Here is a 23,738-nt window from a genome sequence, read left to right on the forward strand (position 1 = left end):
AAAAAGGAGAACTAAACACCAAAGGGGAAAGAATAGAAGAAAGAATAAGGAGTGAAATTCATCAGAGGGCGTTTAGTTCTTGAAAATGTCTGAATTCATCACCTGTCTTATGTCCTCTGGATTCTCATAGATGTTCCCTGCTTCACCGGACTGGACCGACAGTGACTGCTCAATACCTAAGAGCAGTGAGAAGCGACAGAAGGCGCGCTCATGAAGCGGGGGCCACATTCATTACAACAAGCCCAGAGGATGTCACGGCCCACATCACTCAGACGCCGGGCCGACAGGGGGCCCGGAGATGGACGGAGCAATGGAGAAGCTGTCAAGAAATAAATCGCCGGAAGACTCACCGCCATCAGAAATGTGTTTCTGTCTCCATAGCAACACGCCGACAGCTGCTGCAGCCAGGGGCACCAGGAGTAATAAAGCAGAGAGGGAAGGGTGCGGGGAGGAGGTGGTGACACCCTCTGCAACAGAGGAGAGTAAAAAAGGACAAAAAACGGAGCGTCTCAGAGCGATGCTAATGGAAAACTCACGGAAGACACACATTTTTGGCACAAATGGAACCCCATAGAGCGGATGCCCTGGAACGTATCTGTGTTTTCTTTCCACTCTGCTGTTCGGGTCAAGAGGGGGCAACCTTTTTCTTCTTCTTCTTCTTTTGTTATATGAACACTGTGCAGTTGCGGTTCCCCCGGTGAACATGTTTCATGCATTTTCATCATGCTGCTGTCAGTCACAGACAATGATTGCAGCGGAAGACGGGGAGGAAATCTGAGACGTTCTTAGGCAGAGAGAGAGTAGCCTGTGGAAATCCTTTGCAGACATCGATCCGACATACCCCCACAAGTCTGGACCGCAGAGCCCGACAATTTAAAACTCACATGAAAGGAAGGGTTGCAGAGGTATCCTGGAGACCAGGTGTCAACAGACCACTTCTGCACACAGTGGAGTTTACCCCACTAATTATGCCGTATCCTGTTTCCAACACATACATGATAAAATCCAGATATTCTCTCTTTTTTTCCCCCCCCGTTTTCTCCCACCTGCTTTCTGCATCGAGCTGCTGCCTCCAGGCAAACACACAAACAAAACAAACAGCCAGGCCCATCAATGCAGCTTTAAAAAAAAAAAATGGTGAGCCAGAAAGTGATCACCGCACACATTGCACAGGCACGCTATCATCTTGCTGTTGTACAGTTCGAATTTCATGGGAAGAGCGCAGGTTTGTGAAGAGGCTTGTTTGCATATTGGGGATGACATCAGTGTTGCGAAACAGAGGCACAGGAAAGCTGGATTGTTCTGCAGCTGACTGCTCTGCGTTCATGGAGCACAAACCAATTAGATGTCTGTCAGGCGTTCTGAAAATACGTTTAATAAATGTTAAACTGCTTTTGAGCAAGTCGTTTTCTCACTGCGCTTAAAAAGGATTCACATGCTTGGGACTGTTTTTTTTTTCTTTTCCCACATTGTAATCACCAACTTCAATGTGTCTGTTTGGGGATTTTACATGATAGAACAGCACTATGTAGATCAAAATTGGGAAATAGCCGAAATTTTTTTTTTTTGTGTTACGGCTGTGGTATCTTTTTTATTCTCCCTAACAGCTTTGCACCGAGACGTTTCTCAGATTCAGTTAGATTGGATGGATACAGCAAACAGGCTTAAATCGGAGGCAAACAGACTTTGGTTCAGTTCTTTCTGAAAACGTTTTGACAATTCTGGTGGCTCGCACTTGAGCAACCTGCAGTTGGAGCGCTGCTGTTTTCAAAGGACATGGAGGCCCATGAGACGCTGTTCAAATTGTTCTCAGCGCGTCCTAAATATTCTCTGTGGGGTTAAGGTGTGGCCTCTGTGGTGGCCAATCCATGTGTGAAAACGACGTCTCATGCTCAGTGAACAACACTTTGAGCACAATGAATCCTGGCGCTGTCATCTTGGAACATAGCAGTGCCATCAGGAAAGAAGAAATTCACTGCTGGAATAACCCCCGACCTTCAGTATATTCAGGTAATCAGGTAATCACAACCGTGATGAACCTGGACCTGATCCACTGTAACAACCAGAGATCGTAACGCACTGCCCCCGCAGGCCTGTACTCCACTGTAGGCATTGAGCATGATGGGTGCATGGACTTGTCTTCTAGCCTGATGCACTCATCAGTCTGGATCAGGATAAATCTGGACCATATGACCTTCTTACTCTGCTTGAGAGTCCAATCTTTGTGCTCTCTAGCAAACTGAAGCCTTTTTATCTGATAAACCTCACTGATCAGGGTTTTTTCTTAAGGCCACAAAGTAGTTTAGTTTCGTCCCAGTCCCTTAAATTATCTTCGCATTGTGTGTTGAGAAGCTTTCACTTTCCTTATTGAACATTTCTGTGAGTTCCTCTGTTGTTTTATGGCGATTTGATTTCACCAAACCTTTAATTGAAAACAGATCACAACAATTTAGCTTTACCTCATTTCTTCTAGAATCAAGATGGTGGTTACCCATCATGCTTCCAGCTTTTAAATATATGTTTGACCTGGTTTAACCCAGTGTTTAGAAGGTTTAGGAATCTCCTTAAATTTATGTTGCTGTTTTTCCTGTGATGCGTGCAGATAATTTGACCCTTCTGAAACAGATTTACATCTTTTCCACAACCACTGGATGTGTCTTCCAACATGGTTGTTTAAGAAATAAAAGAAGCCAGTCGCTGCATCAGTTAGGATTAAATGACATATTGCCAGCTAAAACATAATCCTCCATGTAGTAATTATGGGAGTAGTGACATGTTTCTTTCTTTTCTTTTCTTTTCTTTTCTTTTTTTTGGTAAGGCAGTATGCTTTGTGCAGTATAATAATAAAATCCCCAAATAGTCCACTTCCACATCCACTTTTCAGAATATTTGTTTGAAAAGTAACTGACCCTTGAGTTTCACCTTAACCTCTGTGTCACAGCTTTTAACCGGTTTCAGAATGATCCATCAATTATGTGCTGTGTGAGGTGTAATTGATTAGAGCGTATGTGGAGAGGATGCTGATGGAATACTGCAGTGATAGCTGACCCCAGGACTGCCCTGCACAGCTCCCCAGGCCAGCCTTAATGCATGCATTATGTTAATGGGGTGCAGCGAAGTGAGGCATATATCGGTAAATTTCCCAAGTCTCCTCCATGGCTCCTCTTTCTATCCTTCTGTCTCCACAATTGGCACTTTTCTCTCTCCTTCGCGGCTATTTCATCTCAGATGAGGTGGGGGGTGATTTATATCACTGTAATTGTAGAGTGGAGTGGTGCAGAGGATGCAGACCAAAGAACTGCTTGAATGCCTCGCAAAGGATGAGTAAATTGAGGATATGGGAGAAAATCTCTCACATTTGAAGTATTTTGTGTGCTGCTGAGCACAATGATTGCTTCAATTTTGTTTTCTCTGTACTATGCGATCTATAAAAGAAATTCTCTATTATCCTGTGTTGTTTTTTAACGTTTTCAATTCACACTTTATTTTAGGTTTTGGTTTGTAGTGCATTAGTCATGCCCAAACAAATAAATATGATGCCTTGGCAAGAGACCGTGTTTATTTTTTTACCCTTTGAGGTTTCGCAAATTTTTTATTTAAAGGACTGGGAGGTTATACAAAGACCAACAAACTTTATGTGAAATAGTGAAGTGGTAGGGGGAAAAAGTTATTATTACTATGCTCATTAGTATTATTAAACTTTTGCATGGCCCTTTTGTTCTGATACCCCTGAATAAAATCCAGGGCTACCAATTGCCTCCAGAACTAAACTAAATAACAAACAGAGCCCATTTAATCTCATTATAAATATAACCCTGCTTTGAAAAGGTTTGTTAGAGACCATTAGAGAGCAAACAGCTCAACGTAGACCAATGAACACAACAAACAGGTCAGGTACAATGTTGTAGGGACGCAGAAAAACAGGGTTAGGAGGAGGAGGAGCCGCAGAGATTGGCAGCTTGGGTGGGACAATTTGTTTGCAGGAAAGCTATTAATGATGTATTCTGTAAATCTGGTCTTTAGGAGTGTGGCAAGAAAAAAGCCATTACCTAAAGAAACCCATAATAATAAGAAAACCTACGAGGCAGGTAACATGAGGAGAACTGGACATAAATCAGAAAAAAACAGGAAGTAAAGGGACATCTAATGGACAGATCCAACGGGACACAGCAGCCAAAAGTGATATTAAATACTGAGGGATGTGAGGATAATCCTGAGGAATAATGAGGAGTAGCTGAGGCAGAAAGTAAGCAGGGAGGCTGAGGAAAGGAGACTAATAAACAAATAGAGCTGAGCAGAGACAAAGAACTATCTACCCAGGATAAAGGATAACCAGAGAGCTACAAAATGAGCTACAAATAAAATAAGAAATTAACATCAGAAGATCTGTTAGGACATACATAAACAAGGAAATATCAAAAACCCAAAAGAAAAACATTACCCCAACACGCTGAGATAACCAGATGAGAATGCAAATGAGAAAACAAACACTAAAACATTATCCTCACTAACATGATGCAGTGGGGATGCTTTTCTTTTGCAGGGACAGGGGGAGCTTCTCAGAGTTCACGGGGAAATTGATGGAGCTAAGTACAGCGCAATTCTGGAGTGACAGTTTATGCTCCAAAACACTTGGGACTGAGGCTAAGTTTCTCCTTCCAGCAGAACAACAGCCTAAACATAAACCCACTTCAGTGGCATCGTTTGCCTCAAAGCATACTGATGTGCCAGAGTGGCCTAATCAAAGTCCATAACTTTCAATCAAGAAATGTGGTGAATCAGTGCAACTGAGAAACGGTGGGAAAAAAATTAAATCCTGTATTATTTCCTTCCACTTCCCAATTATTATTATCATAATGTGTGGTTTATAAGAACATCAAAATACAGAAATAGACAATGGAGGAGATGAGCCAGGTTTCGATAACAATGAACAAGGAGAAAATAAAAAGGTAAAGCACGAGAAGAACAGGACATGGAACTAGGAGGAGAACCCAGCAAGAAACAATGAAAGTCAGGGAGCTTAAAAACTGAAGGGTGAAGAATGGCCAAACCAGGTGAGTACAATGTTGAACAGCTGCGGGAGAGTACTGAACAGGGACACTAGGGGAAGGAGATTTATTAACACCGACAACACAGAGGAGGCTGAACTTTAAAACTTCACACAAAATGATCTACAAATCAGAAAGAGAATAAACCAAAATGCACAGAAGAAAGGATACAAAAAAACAAGAAAGGAATGAAAGACAAATAAGTTTAGTAGTATGGAAAGACCTTACTGGCAATAATGAACAACCCAGAAATAATCAGAAAACCGATATCAGGAAACCAAAACACAAACCTCCATGGATAATGACTCAACCATGTGTTGGACTCAAAATCCAAGATTACATCAATGGTTATGTTAGTATTGTTAAAAAATGTGAAAAAAGTTCTATGGTGTCTGAATACTTTTAATACATCATAGAATACATTGTTTCCTCAGCTTTCTTTCAGAAAACAACCACATGAAAGACGTTATTAATATTCTGGTAAATGTCACCACTTAGTGTTAAATTATTCATTATTACCCACAGATCGCTATGCCACCTTGCACATTTGCAGTTTTTGTGCAACTTGACACTTTAAACAATGTTATGTAGGTCAAACACCACTCAGCTTATTTGAACTTTCTTCAATGCTCTGTCGAAATTTCCCATGACACAAGCTTGAAATGCAGCCTTTCAAAATGATTGCCCATATAGGACGCATATTTTATAATGTCTTGTTATAGCTTTACCATTAGTGGGCATCATAATCAGCTCTGGGTCTCTTAGCCTAAGTGATGTACGGGATTATAGGGAGGTAACCAGTTTCTGCTACGGGATCCATTTAGCTGTCACATCCTCCTGCGCTACCCCACAGCCAGCAATACAATAAGCCTGAATAATTTAGTTTTTGTAAGGAGAGATGTCCCAAGGTCCTGTCTTATTATAGTCACATATTAGCTGGGTGAGGGCATTGGAAAAAAAAGATAGTCTTTATATCTTTTATGCTTTATAGAACACGAATCTGCACACAGTTTCATAAATTATCAAATCGCATGAAATGCCTTAACCTTGCAATGCCAAGCATATTATTTTTGATAAGAGCATTTCCGAGACCTCTTTAACGAACTCTGTACTTTCCTTGAAAAGCCATTGTATCGAGGTGATGAATGCTGATTTTTTTTAAAGTGTTTTGCCCCCTTACATATTTATCCGTTTTTTTTTGTTTTTTTTTTTAGATAATATCAGACAAAGATACTCCAAATAAATACAAATTGCTGTTTTCAATTTATGACCATATCAAAGGAAAAAAAGATATTCAAGCCAATCTGGCCTGATAACTGTCAGACCTGTAGGATGATAAAATAAATCCTCTGAACAGACTCTGTCTGACAGCATGATGTATCCTAAATGATCACATTATGGTCCAATCTAAAGGAATAAACGTTTCAATTCACTGACACCTATCATGTTGGGAGAGTTATAAAGACTTCTCTAAGGCTTTGGGACTCCGGGGGACAACAGAGAGCTGTTATCCACAAATGGAAAAAAACTTGGAACAAGGATGAACCTTGCCAGAAGAGGCTGGACTTTTATTACATCAACAACTCATCCAGGAGAAAAAAAAGAAAGAAACAAGAACAATGTCTAGAGCAATGCAGGCTCAGTTAAGATAAGTGTTCAAGATCTAACGTGTTACACCGGGTGGAAAATCTAAGCCAGTGTTTCAGAAAATCAGCATGATACCAACGGTCAGCCATGGCTGTGGCGGTGTGATGGTCTGCGAAAGCTTGATGGAGCCGAGAATTCTGCTCTGTAGCCTTAAATCCTGAACAGGAAAGTCCGGCCATCAGTTCGTGGCCTTAAAGGGGCCAAGTCACGGACTGTGACTTTATGAATTTCTACGCCAGTAGCTCACTCTGGTTGCATACCTGTCAGGGCGTGGTTCTTAGGGTGGACCCAGGTGCAGACAGGCTGTCAGAGGCAGCATGGTGAGTTAAAATGTTTTAATTAAAGACATTAACAAACTTACTTCCGGATATGGGGAAATTGAAGCATGGCACACAGTAGATTACCTGACTCCGCCAGATAGATTTGCTCCGCATATCCATCTGGAAACCTTCCGTTGAAGTAATTTTGGGAAGGGGCGAAAATACTGGTTAGCTGATTGGCCTATGTTGGTGATAGACGGGCCAAATAAACCAATCAGATTCCTCGTCGCTCTGTTACGAGCGACAACAAAAACACAACCACAAGCCAAGCTACTCTTGCTGCTGCAGGTAAAGGCTCGTTAGCTCAGCAAAGAAATACTCTGAAATTCCGATAAAACTTGCTCGATAGCCACGCTAACGCTACTTTCATCGGCTGAAGCCGCCATGTTCTTTAGACTGAACTGTCGCGCTTCCCGTTGCGTCACACCTCAACCCGCCTCAAAGCCAACGCTGATTGGACGTTCGTTTGGTGAACGGCTCCAAATTTTCTTCAACGGAGGGTAGCCAGACTGATCTGCGAGTGAAACCTTGAAAGCTCGCGAGATCAGGATGGTCTCACGAGGCTACACAGTAGAAGCCCGTGAAAGAAATGGCTGCTATATAAAGCAGAGGAAACAGGAGACTGGCATGAATTAGATGAGCGGTACAACAGGTTGACTGAATAACTGGACTTTCGTTCAGTTCTTTTTGAAAAGGTTTCAACACCTATCCAGGAGTCTTTGTCAGTTCTAGTGGCTCGCTTGAGCAACCTTGCTCATATATTAAGTAATCTACTAGGTTAGGGTTACTTTTTGCACGTTCTCTGTGAAAGTGCAAAATGAATTGTAAAAAAATTGCAATGTTGTTTTAAAAATGGTAAAAGAGATATATGATATTTTATAGTTCCAGGTACATTCACAATAAATACTAATCCCAACAATGTTTTTCTCCAAAAAAAATAAATAAAAAAATTAAGGCTCTCCAATAAACCGATCGATTTTTAAAAATCTGAATTATTCAACAGTTATTCTTCTGTGAGGGTTTATAGGGTTAATCAGCTGGATATCACTCCGACGTTATGCTCCAAAAAGCTTTGCCCTTTGACCCGGTGAGATAAATTTAAAAAGTTTAACATATGGTATCTGTCAGGGGTGTTCTCGTGTTCAAACTGCAGGATTTCTGGCAGATGAGCTGACCTGAGGTTGTCTCTAATCCACGGCAGATCGCTTCGCGGAGCACATATCCTAGAATTTTCCACTCTCATGGTTCATTATCTCTGCAGACTTGACAGGAAGTCCGCAAGGACTCCGTGATACTGATATAATACCCTTGATCTAAGAAAAATACTACATCAGAAAGCAGAAAAAAAAAAAAAAAACATCTTTGCAAAGCAGGGACTGCCATCTCACCTGTTGGGGGCACTGTGACAGCTTGAACTGCCCAGGCGCTCTGGCCGTTTTTCAGCTGCAGGGTGCAGGTGTAATTCCCTGCTACATCGGGGCTGATGGGCAGCGGCAGGGCGGTGGTGATTCTGCCAGGGCTGTTGCTTGACATCTGCAGCCGCCGTGTCTTATTGTCGTGTTCCCACACAACACTTTGAACCTCGGAGCGCTCCGAGTACAGACACAACAGCTCCAGCTTTGAGGGATGGACGCTGGTTTTAACTGCAGGAGAGAGCGAGCGAGAGAGAGAGAGAGAAGTATGAGAGGAGATGGGAGAGGAAACAGAAACCAGAAAGAAGGATATGCTGCTGAGGAAAGCTATCAGGAAGGAAGAGAAATGAGAAAGAGGCAAAATGTTTGTGTGTGAATATTTAAAAGGGCAAGGATGGAGAGAGAGAGAGTAATGAGAGAGGGTGACTCCTGGTATGAAAAACACAGAACAATTCATAGAAGGGTCAAAATAATATATATTCATTAAAGTGATTTACTACTAATGCATTGGTTGACTGTGACTGATGCTTGGTGTCTCATCAAAGCGTAATGAGAATCCATCTGGGCGTAATCAAGCCCCGCAGATCCCCACCTAACGCACACGCGCACACGCCTAAAAACACACACTTCAGCCTTGATTAGTGTGATCAGCGCGGGCCACCCACAGCCTCGGTGGGAGGGCAGCAGGTATAATCACACATAATGATACTCCTAACGACGGAGGGGTAAAAATATATGCCTCACATGATTGGGGAGTGGGTGGCGGTGTGTGTGTGTGTGTGTGTGTGTGTGTGTGTGTGTGCGACGGATGCAGATTTGTGAAGCGGGGTGACAGTGACAGTGACGGATCGACCGGTCATGTCTGGGCAGCTGTGATGGATGCCGGTGGGACCGTGATTAGTAAGGCCTTCCAAGGCCCGCGTGACAGGCTGTTGTGAGTGTAGGAGTGGATGTTGGGTTTGTGTGTGGGTGTGGGTGGGTGCGTCTGCAAAAAACAGGGGGGAAAAAACCTCCCCTGAGGCACACTCATAAAAATCAACAGGTGCTTAGTAGAATTTCCCTTACTCTTTACATTTATGAATGAAGTTTATTTCTCTTTTAGGAGCAATATGGTTAACGTTTTCATCCGATAATGCCACATTCTGCTAATGGCTCCAGGAAATGTACTCTATTTGTTTTTCCTCAGTCGGAGTCGGCGAACGAAGCCCTGAAACCAGTAAAAATGTAATGTCTCACTAAAGGACTCTTCAGTGGGGCAGATGATTGCTAGAATACCTCAGGAGACATGTGCTCTGGGTGGTTAGAGGGTTGTTGTTTTTTTTATCTAAACACTGCATCATACTTCTGTGGTTGTTGATTAACAGCTCTGCACACGCTTCAGTCTTGCTGAATAGCTTGACATTTTTGAAATCTTGTGAGTTTGCCGTTCCTGCAGAAAGTCACTGAGGGGATAAATACAAGTGCAGTGAGACGTTTGCGTAGTCAGATCAGTGGAAATGAACTTCAACTGGGTTTCAGAACCACATACATTTGAAAATGATTCATGCAAGCTGAAATATACAGAAATACTCATGCAGGCTCACTCTAACATTTGGACATATTGGCCTCAGCAAGTTGCACATTGATTGCAGGACTTTTGAAGCCATCAGCATGCTGCTTGCATAATACGGGTCGGATATTTGACCAGTTGCAGAAATGCAATGGATCTTGCTTTTAAACAATGTCCACCAGTTTTCTAAGACGCACTAGTACCGCTGAGAGCGAAGCAGCCTTACAGTACGATGCTGCCACCACCGTGCTTGACAGTTGTTTGGTTTGAGTCCTCGAAGCATTGATCTTGTCATTAAGGCCAAGCAGGGCAATACATTAAGCATCTTAATCTGTTCCAAAACAAGGTTTAATGAGTGATACGGATCTTTGTCATACCGAAAAACCCTGTGGTGGATCAAATTTTCCAACCACCTGGCCCAACCAGTCACTCACAAAACAGGAAATTGGTGCTAAGATGTTATTGAGAAATAAACCAGAAACACCAAAGCTCAAATTTCCCACGGTGAAGACAGCTTTACGCAGCTTTACGCTGCCATAGACTGAGAGAGCACCAACCAGCACAGTCATGTTCAATGGAAGTTTGCAGTTTTCCCAAATGGAGAAAGTAATGAAAAAAAACACAAAATTGACACCGTCAAGTATAATTTAAACTTCCAGCACATGAAGAAGCCAAACACCTTTTGGAGAAACATTCTAGGGTCAAACAAGACAAAAACTGTATTATTTGGCCACAGTGACAAGAATTGCTGAGGTCTGCAATTTTTGGCTATCTAACAATTAATGGATAAGACATGTCCTTTAGTTGTTCTGTAACATGTTTAAAGTTGGTTTACCTCCACATGGAAGAGAAAAGAAGTGCAGAAGAGAGATAAAGTAATTGTATTACTTTTTCTAGAGTTTATACAATAAATACTTCTTTTTACCAGAAACTTTCAGGAATCTCATCATAGCATTAAGTACCGGTCAAACTGTTTAATGTATTGACTTGTTTGTTGGTTGCACTTTGGACTTTTTGTTCAACAAGGATTGTTATGGCTACTCTTGCATCAAAATAGTTTCCAAAAATCAAAAATTGCCAGAGTAGTTCTTAGGAGGAGGTTTTTCGACTCACTCAAAATAAAAAGCACTCGTGGAGAATTTTCCAGTTTCAAAATATGTGTTTTCTTTACTTACTAAAATAACAAAAATTATTCTCCGAGTTGATTTACAAAAAATTCTAATATAAACGTTAACTGCTCTGTGTGTGTGTGTGTGTGTGTGTGTGTGTGTGTGTGTGTGGTGTGTGTGTAAAAAAACTGTTTCACTCCTCACTCCTTGAATATGATAAAAATAAAAAGCAAACCATCATACAAATAACTTAAATATTTTCTATTTATGAATATAACACCACTTTTTCCTCTTTAAAAGCCACTGTTAAATTATGTGCTTGTCTGTTTATAACAGCCACCAAGAAAAATCTTACACTGTCGCGCTGCGCTTAAGGATCCTATCTATTGCGTAATACGCGATTAATTCGAAAAGCTCTGAAATAATTCTTGCACCTTCCGCAACAGGTTGCTGTCGTAAAAATGGACATGGCTACGGCAGACTTCCCATCTCCTCCGCGTATACAGCCATGATCTAATCTTGTTTACATGAAATAAACCTGCTCTCGAGCAGGCTTAAGCTGGCGCACATGTTGCTATGACAACAAGTCCAAGATGAGTTTCGAAGAACCGAACAATCCAAGATCATGCCAAATCGTCAACAATCAAATCCAGCTAACTGAGTTAGCGACATACGAAGAACGGACCCCTTGTTTTAAATAGTCCTTGTTTACAAACACATTTATTTACAGGGCATTTTTGTTGCTTGTGGTTAATGCTGAGAAAAGTCTAAATTAAATCTCAATTGCAATTATGCTTGAAATAAATTGCAATTCACGCTTGTAACAGCCCTGCGGTCAGAAGCTTGAAGACGTCTGTAGTGGTAATTAGAAGACACGCTTCAGTTTAACATGTCTCTATGCTCAAATTATTTTCTATCTTTTCTAGGGGAGCCATCATTTTTGTCCAGGCCTGTTTCATTAATTTATTTTTTTTAATGATTCTGTTGAACCAAAATTCAAAAGCAATGTCTGATTTTCATTGCTTAATTTTCAGTAAATTGCATTCATTATTACTTTTGTCAGTTGCAAGTTATTTCAGTGAACATTGTGGGATTTTTCTTTGATTAACAGAGGGGTGGCACCGGTTTTGTCCATGACTTTAACTGTGTCGAATGAGGCCAGTTTAAAGAGTTGAGATGCTTTACCGTATAAAAGACTTATCTGGATGAAACTTAAACTACATCCCACGAGATCACTGCCGCCATTGTTCTATTGTTCCTCCAGCTGCTGACAAAGACTTTCCTCATAATTTATGGCTTGCCAGTCACATTTTTAAAAGGAACAATGAGATGAGAAGGAGCTTTCGGAGACAGCAGATTCGTGTTGAAAAACTCACGGTGGTCCCAGTTTCTTTTTGTTTCCCTGAATATTACCACAAACGTTGAAAAGCACTGTGTTTTACATTTATGTAGAAACTACGTAGGATTTCAGCGCTTCAGTGACTAATGATGTGGCAACCTGCAGAAGTTTTGCCGTTATGCTTCATGAGCTTGTGTTTATCTTATCAACCATCATAAAGTTGACATGATACCATTATTTTATGATTTGGCTTTCCCTGAGGCAAAGAGTCATCAATGTTTCACAAAACGTTTTTATTCTCCTACATTTATCCTTCACTTTTTGATTGACTGAGACACAACAAACACAACAAAACAGTAAAAAAAACGAAATAAAAAGATCTTGGTTTGATGTGAAAGCAAAGATTTTACAAACTTCACATGCTTCAATAATCTCACCAAAGGAAAATGACACTGAGGAGTTCTGAATGAAGATCAGAGCGTCAACAGAGGAGTTTAAACGGCATCACTTTACTCATCATTAAACTTTCAGAGTCACAAAACCTGCAGCATCTTGAGCTTTTCTTCCTCCTATGATGAGTAAGATTTACAGAATGTTTGTTTTGTTTGCAGAAGGTGCAAATAATCTTTTGGGAAAATTGTATGGTTTGTAAAACATCTAAACCTATTTAAGATGATAGGAGTGATAGGACTAAATCAAAAAATAATTTTTAAGTAGAAGAGGATTAATAGAATATTTAACAACAGCCAATATTTAATAACTTTATATTGTACTTCCTTTTTTTTTCCATCTTTTTCTATAATGTTAAGTTTATATACAGCACTTTGGTCACGTCTGGTGTTGTAAAGGGCTATATAAGTAAAAGTTGATTGATTGATTGAATGAACAACTGTGGTTACAGATTAAGTCATAAATGTGAGTGGTAATACTACTACTACTACTACTACAACAACAACAACAACAATAATAATAATAATAATAATAATAATAATAATAATAATAATAATAATAATAATAATAATAATAATAGCAGGGTTAGGGTTATGTAAGTAAAACCAACTCCTATTCAAAGATAAAGTAAAATAAAATACATTATAATGTGATTTAATGTAATAAGATATTGTCCCATATACAGTAATAATCAATAATCAATCAATTAGAATATCAAAAAGCCAATGTTTTCAGTTACCCAATATGCTAAGGTAAACACACATTATATAGATGACTTACTCACAGACTGATGTTTTAAAGTCCTTATCTCTATTAATAACAATCATTTATTGCTTACTAATAATGAAAACATAATATTTGAGACTGCAATATTAAATACAGAAAAAAAATTAATACAGAAATGTGGTCTTAATGAAACGTATATTTAACACTTGCTTAAAGGTTGTTATTTTCGTAAGGTACTTTTAATCTGACAAATGATAATGATATAAATGTTCTTGTAATCAACCATTGTTGTCATGATACCCCTTCCAATCTATCTATCTATCTATCTATCTATCTATCTATCTATCTATCTATCTATCTATCTATCTATCTATCTATCTATCTATCTATCTATCTATCTATCTATCTATCTATCTATCTATCTATCTATCTATCTATATATAATAATAATAACCAAATGATTGTAAGAAGACAGAAGAAATGTTTTAAGTGAACTGGACATAAGAAAACTTACCAGCAGTCCTTCTAGTCAATTTTAGCTTCTTTGTGATCGTCTACATTATTTTAAAATGTTATTATGTATTGCTAGATTGTAAATTGTTTTCTAAAAAGTTTACAGGATTTGTTTTTCGTTTATCTCAGATCCAAGCTGATGGCAAGCGTCATGTGTGGAAAATTGATTTAAAAAGCACAAATTACATTAAAGCAGGCATGTTTTTTCTGTTAATAGGATAGAAATATAAAATGATGTGGGTAATGACTTGAACAATGATGTAATTGAACAAATGCCATGAGAACAAATGATTGGACCTTGTGAATTAATTGAATACTATTAATCGGTTGATGAGAGCCGCTTGCAGATGATTTTGGGTTTAATTTGTGAAGAAATGTTTATACATGAATGGCCGGATGTATTTTATTGTTTTCATTGCCAAGGAAGGAGAAGGTTATATGTTACAATTTTTTTTTACTGATGGATTGTGTGTAGTTGTTTTTCAATGTGGTGCATTAAATGAAATGAGAGAATTAATGACAGGGATCCACACGTTTTTTTACTGCAATAAAAGAAACATTATTTGCTGATGTGATACTCATCACTTTTCCTTCTCAAAACAACGCAAAGGAAAAAAAAATCCTCCAGAAATGATCATATCAGTCATACTTTCTAGTCTATACTGTTAGGATCCTTTTGGTGTCAGGGTTTTTTAGGTTTCTTTTATGTTCCCGTTTTCATAATTTACTCATTTGTTTATATTCTCTCAGTTGTTGCCACAATAGGTGCAACAAGATCTGTGTTTAGTTTTGGACTTTATTGTTTTTTTTTGTTCATTTTGTAGATTTGGGTTTATTTCTGTTAGATTTTCCTCCTTGGTTAGATAGTTGCTTGGTGTCTCAGTTCAGCTCCATGCTTGTTTGTTAGTCCCCCCCCCCCTCCATCAGTCCCCCTGCACACCTCCATTTAATGTCATTTATCCACTCTTCCCTCAGTATATAAGCTCACTGGTTCTAATTGTTTATCGCTGCCTTCTTCAGTTTCTCTGCCATGTTCTCCATTATAGTTCATGCATCGATTCTTCATTTTGTTTAACTTCTTCCAACCCCTCACCTCCAACTGCCTCCTCCTTCTTACCTTTCAGTACACTGAGTCTTGTCCTTTGGCTGAATACAACTTCATTAAGGAACACTTCACAGGTGTAGAGGCCTCCATCTTTCCAATCAGGTGTGAGTATGAAGGAGAAGTTCCCAGATTTTGGGTCAAAAGGCGGACCGGCGAGCTGGAGTTTGCGGCTTTGCTTCGAGGTGGAATCCCTCCAGCGGTCGTACTTGTACACCAACTTCATGCTGTGCTTCTTGGTATCTGGGGAACACCAGTATAGCAGGACAGAGTCGCCCTTAACCTGGGGGCACTTCAGGAGGACGGATTTCTCAGCCTGAGTGGCAGCGGAGATCTCTTTGTCTGCAGGCAAAAGGATGGAAACGGAGGTGAGGGTATTACAGCGGAAAAAGACGTGGTGATTAGCAGCTCTGGGCAAAAAGATGATAACAAGGAGTGAGGTTAAGACAGGGAATAAACAGAATAGCCAAGGAGTAAGGAAATAAAGAGGGAAAAAAAAAATCCTCCAGCAATTAGGATTAAGTTTTTATAGGCTGAGAGTCACCTCTGACCTTCAGCTCCACCTGATTAGCAGGAAGCTGACACAGGACTTTCAGGGTGCTTCTGTTGGAGTTACTTACTGTATGAAATATTGGTGAATGAGGCCACACTGCTGGCTGTGGAGACACGAAGAGTAATAAAGGGAAGGAGAGGAACAAATAATGAATAATATATAAACATAGCAGCTCTAATATTCACAGTAGGACTAGCTGAATTCCAGGGTAGATCTACAGGATGCTTTTGAATCTCCAAACCCTCTTATAGAGGTAAGTACTTTAAAGAAATCTAGCTACTGGATTCCTAAATAAGTAATGCTTCAGCTCCTCCGGTTTCTGGGTTTGATGCTTACTTTCGATGAAAGAAACAACGGTCGTATGATTTTCCTCACTGCTTTTGCAGGTCTCTTTCTCACCGTTTACTGTCACGTGCACATCTGCGGCCAGCACACTGGTGGAGCTGCCCCTGGGGTAGACCTTACAGGTGTAGGTCCCACCGTCAATGTTCTGGACCTCCGGCAGTTTAGTCACCGTGCCTGAGCTTGGCCACTTCTCTGTCTTCATGGGAAGGCCGCCAGGTGCCGTCCAGGTGATTTTAGAGACTGAAATTTCAGGACTGACTCGGGCGAACAGCCGCAGGGTGCTGTACTGAGGGACAGGCGCATTGGGAAAGAAGCCGACTGCAGAGAAAGAAGGACACCGGGGGGGGGGGGAATCATCGGAGTGCCAAACATACTAACTTTTAATCTTTGCATTTAATTTGTTACTTGAAGCATCAAAAGTAGAGCAGATAAAAAAAAGCTTTGATTTCTTTTTAGATTAGCCTAAGTCGGGTTTAAAACATTCATCCTCCAAAGACATAAATCCTCTATTTATATTTGCAAAGTTAAAAGAAAAACAGCTACCCCAGTCTGTGATGCAGAGCTACCATAAAATTGAATTAAATCAGAGATGTGCAGAATTTTTTATTGATCCATTTACGACTGTTTGGAAATTTTATTCACAAGGTCGGCGTTTCTAACGTGCAACCAGCACTGTGTATGTGTGATCCAAAGCACTGAAATATAAATCACACAAACACCACCACAAAAAACAAACTAACTAACAAACAAAAAAAAGGACAGATTTGCTGCAACAGTATTTCCATATGTGGCGGCTCACTGAAACTGGGTTTTAAAATATTTAGATTCCGAGTCTTAAAAAAGAGGATTTTGTGGTTAAAAGCTAAAGTAGCAGGGAGGGGGGAAAAAAACTAAAATATATCACAGTGAATAAATTTATAGCTACCTTAAAATTGTACTGTTGCCAGTTTTGATACTTGTGGAAGGACTTTTACATTTTGTCACGTTACAAACACAATTTTCAACGTATTTTCTTGGGATTTAGTGACAGACAGACATCAACGTAGAACATTATGGTGGGACAGTGGCTCAGGTGATGGACTTTTGTCAAGACAACTGTTATTTGTGTAATCCACCAATGTGATCTTTATGATGGAGAGACAGGAAGAAAGTGATCCAGTTTGCCACAAGCAGTTTAGAGGCGGAGGAAACATGTAGGAAGAGGTGCTGTAGACTGGAAAATGAAAACTCACATGTACTCGCCATCCAATCTGACTGCCGCTAAACTACTTTGCATCTAAGATCAATTACAGCCCAATGAATTGCAGCTGTAATTACACCAAAACACGGCGCTACAAAATATTGACTCCGCTGGGCTGAAAAACAAAACTCTGCCCCATTCTTCTGATTTTTAGTGGTGGAGACCATCTGTTACTTTCCTTCTACACTCCCACCCTCCTCCCTCACCTCCTGCATATCCGAAATAAAACTTTTGGTTCAGCACTAACTTCTTAAAGTTAGGAAAAGTAAAGTCTCTCAGCTCCTCGGTTTCACCTCAGGTCAAGCGTCTGGGTGTCATCCTCGATAGCTCTCCATCGTTCACCTCTCACATCATATTTTTATTTATGGAATATTAATTGTCCTCGTCCCTCCTTTTCTCCTCGCACGGCATCAGTTTGTATCCACAGCCTGTCACCTCCCACGTCGACTATTGTAACTCTCTTCTCTTTGGTATCCTTCAGAAATCCCTCCATAGGCTTTAAGTGGTTCAGAATTCAGCTGCTGGCCTTATTACCAAAACCCCCTCATTTCATCACATGGGCCCAGTCCCACAGCAGCTCCACTGGCTCCCGGTTAGATTCAGGATAGATTCAAAATCCTTCTGTACACATTCAAGGCCATCCACAACCTCGCTCCCCATGCCTTTCTGATCTCTGTCCCTTCGCTACTCCTTCCCCTACCCTTAGACCCTCGTCTTCCATTCTCCTCCCTGCTCCTCCTTCTCCCCTCAGCATCATGGGATCTCTCCCAGACTCCCAAACTCAGGAACTCTCTCCCTCCGATCAGCTGCAATACTGACACCTTCTACCAGTTCATATCTAAAGTCAAAACAAATGCCTACTCACTGTATGTAATTGCCTGTTCATTGAAACTTTTAATGTGTCTTGTATTTCATGATTTATCGTTGATGTATTGTTGAATTTGTACAAGGTGCTCGATTGCTCTGAATGGCGCTTTCAAATAAAATGTATTATTATTATTATTATTATTATTATTATTATTATTATTATTATTATTATTATTATTATTATTATTATCATCACTTCACTTTATGGACTTTTTTATGTTCACATAAATTTACCAATAAAATACCGAGAGGTTTGAGGCTGTGATGGGCTCGAAATGTGAGAAAGCTCAAGGGGCATCAATACTTTTGTGAAACACTGTGGTTACATAGAAATTTGTGGCAATTGAAGCAAAGACCATATTTGTACGTTATCACTATCTGGAAGAACTAAATTACCAGCTATTAGTTATGCACGCTTTTGTCCTTACAGTATAATAAATAAAATCAGTACTCGTTTTCTTTAAAAGAAAAATAAAAGGTGCGAGCGAAAACAAGATTTGAAGCTTTTGTTCCTCTAAGTGAGGATTGCTTTTGGTTTTTCAGAACATACGGAAAGAAAAACACATGTTCAAGGATAGCAGAAGGTTTTGCTGGTTGGAGGCTTCTCTCGGCTCTCTTAAATTGTGACTTTAAGGATGTATGTTCATTCAAAGAAGAGTGATTTTACTTGTCTTCACAGAGCAGACAAGCGGCGATATGAGCTTTATAAATCAAAAGACCTGTGATTTAGTAAATTACGCAGTTTCTACTTCTCACAGGCGGTATAAGCTGTAATCTTTCTACCTGTGAGGACGGCTAAAAGGAAAATCCTCTCCTTCACTTTCCTCTCCTGTTTCTTTATAAGGCAGGAGTAGAGTCCTCCGTCCTCCACTTCTGGCCGAACCACCAGCGAGAAATTCCCCGTGTTTCTGAAGTTGTCGTCAGTCAGTCGCATGGATGCCTTCGAGGCACCACCAGAAAACTTCTTCTTCTCGCTGGCTGAGAGAATCAGTTTCCACTCATCCGCGTCCATTGACTTCACCTTCCAGTTAATGGATATGTCACCTCGGAGTCTGGCACCGGCGCAGGCCAAGGTGGCGGATGTGTTCTCTTTAACCACCACCACTTCATCCCAGTCTGAGGAAGAGAGGGCAAATTTCACACAATGAAACTTCAAATAAGGCGAACGATTTTGTTGCTGTATCTTACAAAAATATTCATGAACTTTTTTTTTTCTTCCACATTTCGTCTGATTATAGCTACAAACCGACTTTACTGTCACGTCCCTAAATAAGGCCTAGTGCAACCAGGTTGGAAGAAGGGGCTCTGCTCATATGGGACTGTATTTGAACAGTTTTACCTTCTTACAAAATTCTACGTGTGAGGGGGAAACTAACCCTCCACATCACTCTGAAATCGCCATCCCAGTGAAACACGGCTGTGGCCGTATCACGTCGTGGGGATGTGTTCTTCAACGGATACAGGAGAGCTGGTCGAAAGGAAGATGGATGGAGCTGAATACAGAGCAAACCTGTAGGAGGTTGAGAAAGACTTGGGGCTGGGGTAGAGGTTCACCTTGCATAATGTAACAAAATCCAAAACCAGTCCTCCTCATTGACCGATCTGCAACATGTTTAGCTGTTGCCCAGGTTTAGCACATCTGAACTGAGTAAATATAGATAAATATAGTGATCTCACTACCTCATTGTTGCTTTTACCTGGCACCACTTAATGTAAAACGTCATTCCATCTGTATATAAGTCACCTGAGCGTACATAAGTCACCCTAAATATCTGCTTTATTTCCCCTGTACTTTTTATTATTATTTTTTTTATTTTTGATACACTGTACATATGTGGACACACTGTATATACCTTATACCTTATGCACCTTTCCTCCTTTTGGCACCTTTCTTTTCGTTTACTAAGCCGATGTGTGAAAAGTAAATTTCTCCACTGTGAGATCAACAAAGCCCTATCTTATCTTATCTTATCTTATCTTATCTTATCTTATCTTATCTTATCTTATCTTATCTTATCTTATCTTATCTTATCTTAAATGGTTGATCAGAAGGCCTCTGCAGAACCCGCTGTGATGGAGCAAGGACACGTCTAAGACCTGCAGGGCTTCAATCTTTAAAGGACTGGAGTTGGACAACAGCTGTTTTAGAGCGTTTTAGTGGTCCAATAATACAGACCTAAAAATGTTTTACAAGCACACTCCAATCTGACTGAGCTTGGAAAAATGGAAAACTATTACAGTCTCTAGACGTCCAATACTGGTAGAGACATGCCTCCTAAAAAGTTTAGCCTAAAACGCACACCTCCCTTTTCAAATGTAGCATTTGTTAAAGAAAATTAAAAAACATTCACTACTTTTCTTCCACTTCATTTTCAAGTACTACTTTGTGTTGGTCTATCACATCATTTCCTATTGAGACACGTTAAAGTTTGTGGTTGCATCGCAACATTACGTGAAAAACAATATGAAGACATTGGCACCTTTAGGGAGAAGCTTCTGACTTACCCTAAACAGAACTCTAAAACCTCACATTGAGTTGCATAAAATTGAAATACATCAACACATTCAGATTCTCTTTTTGTCTGATGCCTCATTTCTTAAAGTATTAGAGCGCGCTTATATGACTGGCCAAGCTTCTGGACATTTTATAATAAAAATGGACCCAATGACAACCAAATTCAAAAAGCTGTCCTTGAGCTCCTCCTCAGCTGAGCTCGTGTAACTCATCTAAACATTGGAAAGCTAATCAAAAAGACAAAAAGATGAGCCATTCAGGACTCGTCAATTAGATTTAGACAGTTCTAGCAAAATATGGAAAAATAAATAAATAAATAAATCAGCTGCAACATACCTGCGTGTGAGCTGACAGTGTGAGGGAAATGAACCGCAAAGCAATAAAAAAGAATGAAGCAGAAAAACACAGACTCCATCACACGTTGGAAGAAAAAAAAAAAGAAAGAATAGGTCTCTGCTTTTTTTCTTGAAAACTGTGACCTTTCTTAGTTTCCTCTAAGAACAGAGTGTGTTTTCTCAAGATCCTGCCGTAACACCAGGATCCCTGAGTGACATGGTAGAAAAGTTTGCCTCTGCTTCTTATAGCGCTACAGGATATGGGGCATCTAACGCTGGCACAATCAGCAGGAAAACAGCGTCACAATTCCAGTCGTGTGTCTGTGTGTTTGAGACTGATAAAGCAAAGTTCCAGTTAGATGTATGCATGCAGACAATACAAACAGGGACACAGATGGACCTTATGGCATTAGGCCACACTAAAAGAGAATAAAAAACAAGATTTTGGAGGTAGATTCTGAGATCGCCGCATTTGAAGGTCTGTTTTTCAGCAAGCTGCACCCTGACCTTTGTGTTTTTTAGAGTTCAACAGACAGCATCAGCTTGAATTCTGTAATTTTAGGCTTTTTCATCAGCCCTGTTCATGGAGTTTAATCAGATTTGATGGTTTACAGTCCAAATACTTTCAACTGGCTACAGGTCATGGCCCTCAGAAGGCTATTTGAAAAGTTTAATATTACCTCGCTTTAATTATTCATCAGTCAACTCTGAAGAACCTTTTAAGGTCAATCCTTTCCAACCTCCTTCCACTTAGAGCAAAACAGCCCCAACACCTGATTGTACTGCGATCATTTTTAATAATAGCTAAAGTCTTCTTGTTGCTGAATGCCTCACCTTTACTCCCCCAAACATGCAGTACCTTTGCCCAAACAAGTCAATATTGCTCTGATATGATTATTATTAAACCTTCATGAGGATGGGAAGCTGCAAACCGTTGAAGCATCAAACTTAGAGCAGGTGTGTCTTTCTTGGAACAAAAGTGATGTGAAGATTTCCTGAGCATCAGTGTTTCAGCCTCGGTTCCCTTTGGTGGCTCTTTGGCAACTCCTGGACATCTGAAGCAATGCTCTGTTGGCAAAAATGCAAAAAGCCTGCAACTGATGCTTGCAGTCTACAGTGTTTGATTCAAAAGTTAATAAAATTCAGAAAAATTAGAAAACAGTATCTGCAGATGGTAGTGCAATTAAAACAGCTATGTGCAGATGGCATTGCGGTGAAAGATCGCATGCAGATGGCAATGTAATGACGACTGTGGGAAATTTACAATACTAAGTAACTAAGTTTTCTGTTGGAGTCGGCACATCCACTAAATGCTGTCTGAAGAGTCTTTTGTATCTGTTCACTTAGAACTGGAGTTAGGGAACTTGGATAGGACAAAAGACGAGAGCTTCGCGTGTGCATGCTGTACAATGGAACCGTTCGAAAGTTTACATTCACTTATGGTCGGCAGGAATATCATACTCATTTTCAGCTTTTACAAATGTATATGAACCCTTCTTTTTTCAAGGTGAAAATGGTTATGATTTTTTTTTCAAACAAGAATTCGAACACATGTTTGTGTTTAATTAGGATTTTTTATTTTCTCTAATCCACACACACTCAGATTTATACATACACGGGATCAAACACATCCAAACACTCTGGTTAATATTTGAATTAGCGTCTCTGAGCAGGCGGCAGAGAAGCCATAAGCCTTTTGTACCATTCAACAGTGTCATAACATAACTCCAGATGGATATTTGACCACTATAGGGATGAAATGATTACTGGTTTGAATGATTGCCGTGAATTTTTTTTTTTACTTACAGCAGTAAGTAACAGTTTTGAGTTTAAATTACCATTAAAACGATGGTAATTGAAATGGTTAACGTTGAAATTTCAACCACGGGAGAGCAGCAAGCTATAGTCTGGACTTTATGACTGTGCAACAAAGGCTTTTTAAAGATGTTTTCGCTGCAGACAGAAGGAAACAACATGAGTAAACCTGTGCTTGTTAACTCTCAGATGGATGTGGGTGATTATCATATTGTTTATGCCTGAACTTCTCTTCCTATCATAAACGGTAGAGCTCATTTGAATAGGTTGGTTTCCTGGTGGAGACATGGCTTTGAAGAACGGTCTACAAACGCCTAAGAGGATTAAGGTCGGGGCCACTTCAGAAGCTTAACGTCAGACTGCTTTACCCGAACCCAAACAAGTTTTGTTTATGTGCATTTGGGATCAATGTCCTCCAAGGTGTCACTCAAATGTGTCTATTTTTTTAGCATGAGCCCTAAACTGCCTCTCAGGACAGCGAGCTGGTTAGGATTTTCAGCATATCCAGGAACCAAAACGGCTCAAGCAACGCTCTAGAAACAAGTGAAATGCTGGTTTCTAGTGGAATCCCCTCCTTGTCTACCAAGAATACTGCATCAACTGTGTCAGCTGTCTAGCATGGTGATGAGCCTTGGTTTCCCTCCTACTCTTCCCTCTGTTGTCAATTAAGTCTCATGAACTGGACCTGTTAGTCTGCTTCTGCGCTGCTCTGCAATCAACCTCATTCCCCAGATCTGTGTCATGCTCTTTGTAACCTGTCCTCACACACCAAGATTGCCATATTATTGGAAGCGTTCAGTGAGTAGATGGTTTAATGCCTGTTTCTATGTTTTTGACCCCAACCAAGCTTTCT

General features: G+C 40.1%; 1 protein-coding gene across 5 annotated transcripts in view; it reads right to left on the bottom strand.

The window, feature by feature from the left end:
* g6fl (g6f-like) overlaps positions 1-23,525 on the bottom strand; it is a 28,376-nt gene extending 4,851 nt beyond the window's left edge. For 4 of the 5 annotated variants that reach the window (XM_036135171.1, XM_036135170.1, XM_036135169.1 and 1 more), the window contains exons 1-8: positions 21,072-23,525; positions 19,004-19,336; positions 16,168-16,431; positions 15,836-15,871; positions 15,231-15,557; positions 8,404-8,658; positions 351-467; positions 103-176 (exon numbers count right to left, since the gene is read on the bottom strand). In XM_036135171.1, the coding sequence (XP_035991064.1) occupies positions 103-176; positions 351-467; positions 8,404-8,658; positions 15,231-15,557; positions 15,836-15,871; positions 16,168-16,431; positions 19,004-19,336; positions 21,072-21,150 (1,485 nt within the window). In that variant the 5' untranslated portion in view covers positions 21,151-23,525. The remainder of the gene's footprint in view (positions 1-102; positions 177-350; positions 468-8,403; positions 8,659-15,230; positions 15,558-15,835; positions 15,872-16,167; positions 16,432-19,003; positions 19,337-21,071) is intronic. The other variant, XM_036135172.1, reaches the window with a different exon arrangement.
* Between the last annotated feature and the right edge of the window lie 213 nt (positions 23,526-23,738).

The sequence above is a fragment of the Fundulus heteroclitus genome, chromosome 3 (genome assembly GCF_011125445.2).
Source record: "Fundulus heteroclitus isolate FHET01 chromosome 3, MU-UCD_Fhet_4.1, whole genome shotgun sequence".
Classification (NCBI taxonomy): Eukaryota; Metazoa; Chordata; class Actinopteri; order Cyprinodontiformes; family Fundulidae; genus Fundulus; species Fundulus heteroclitus.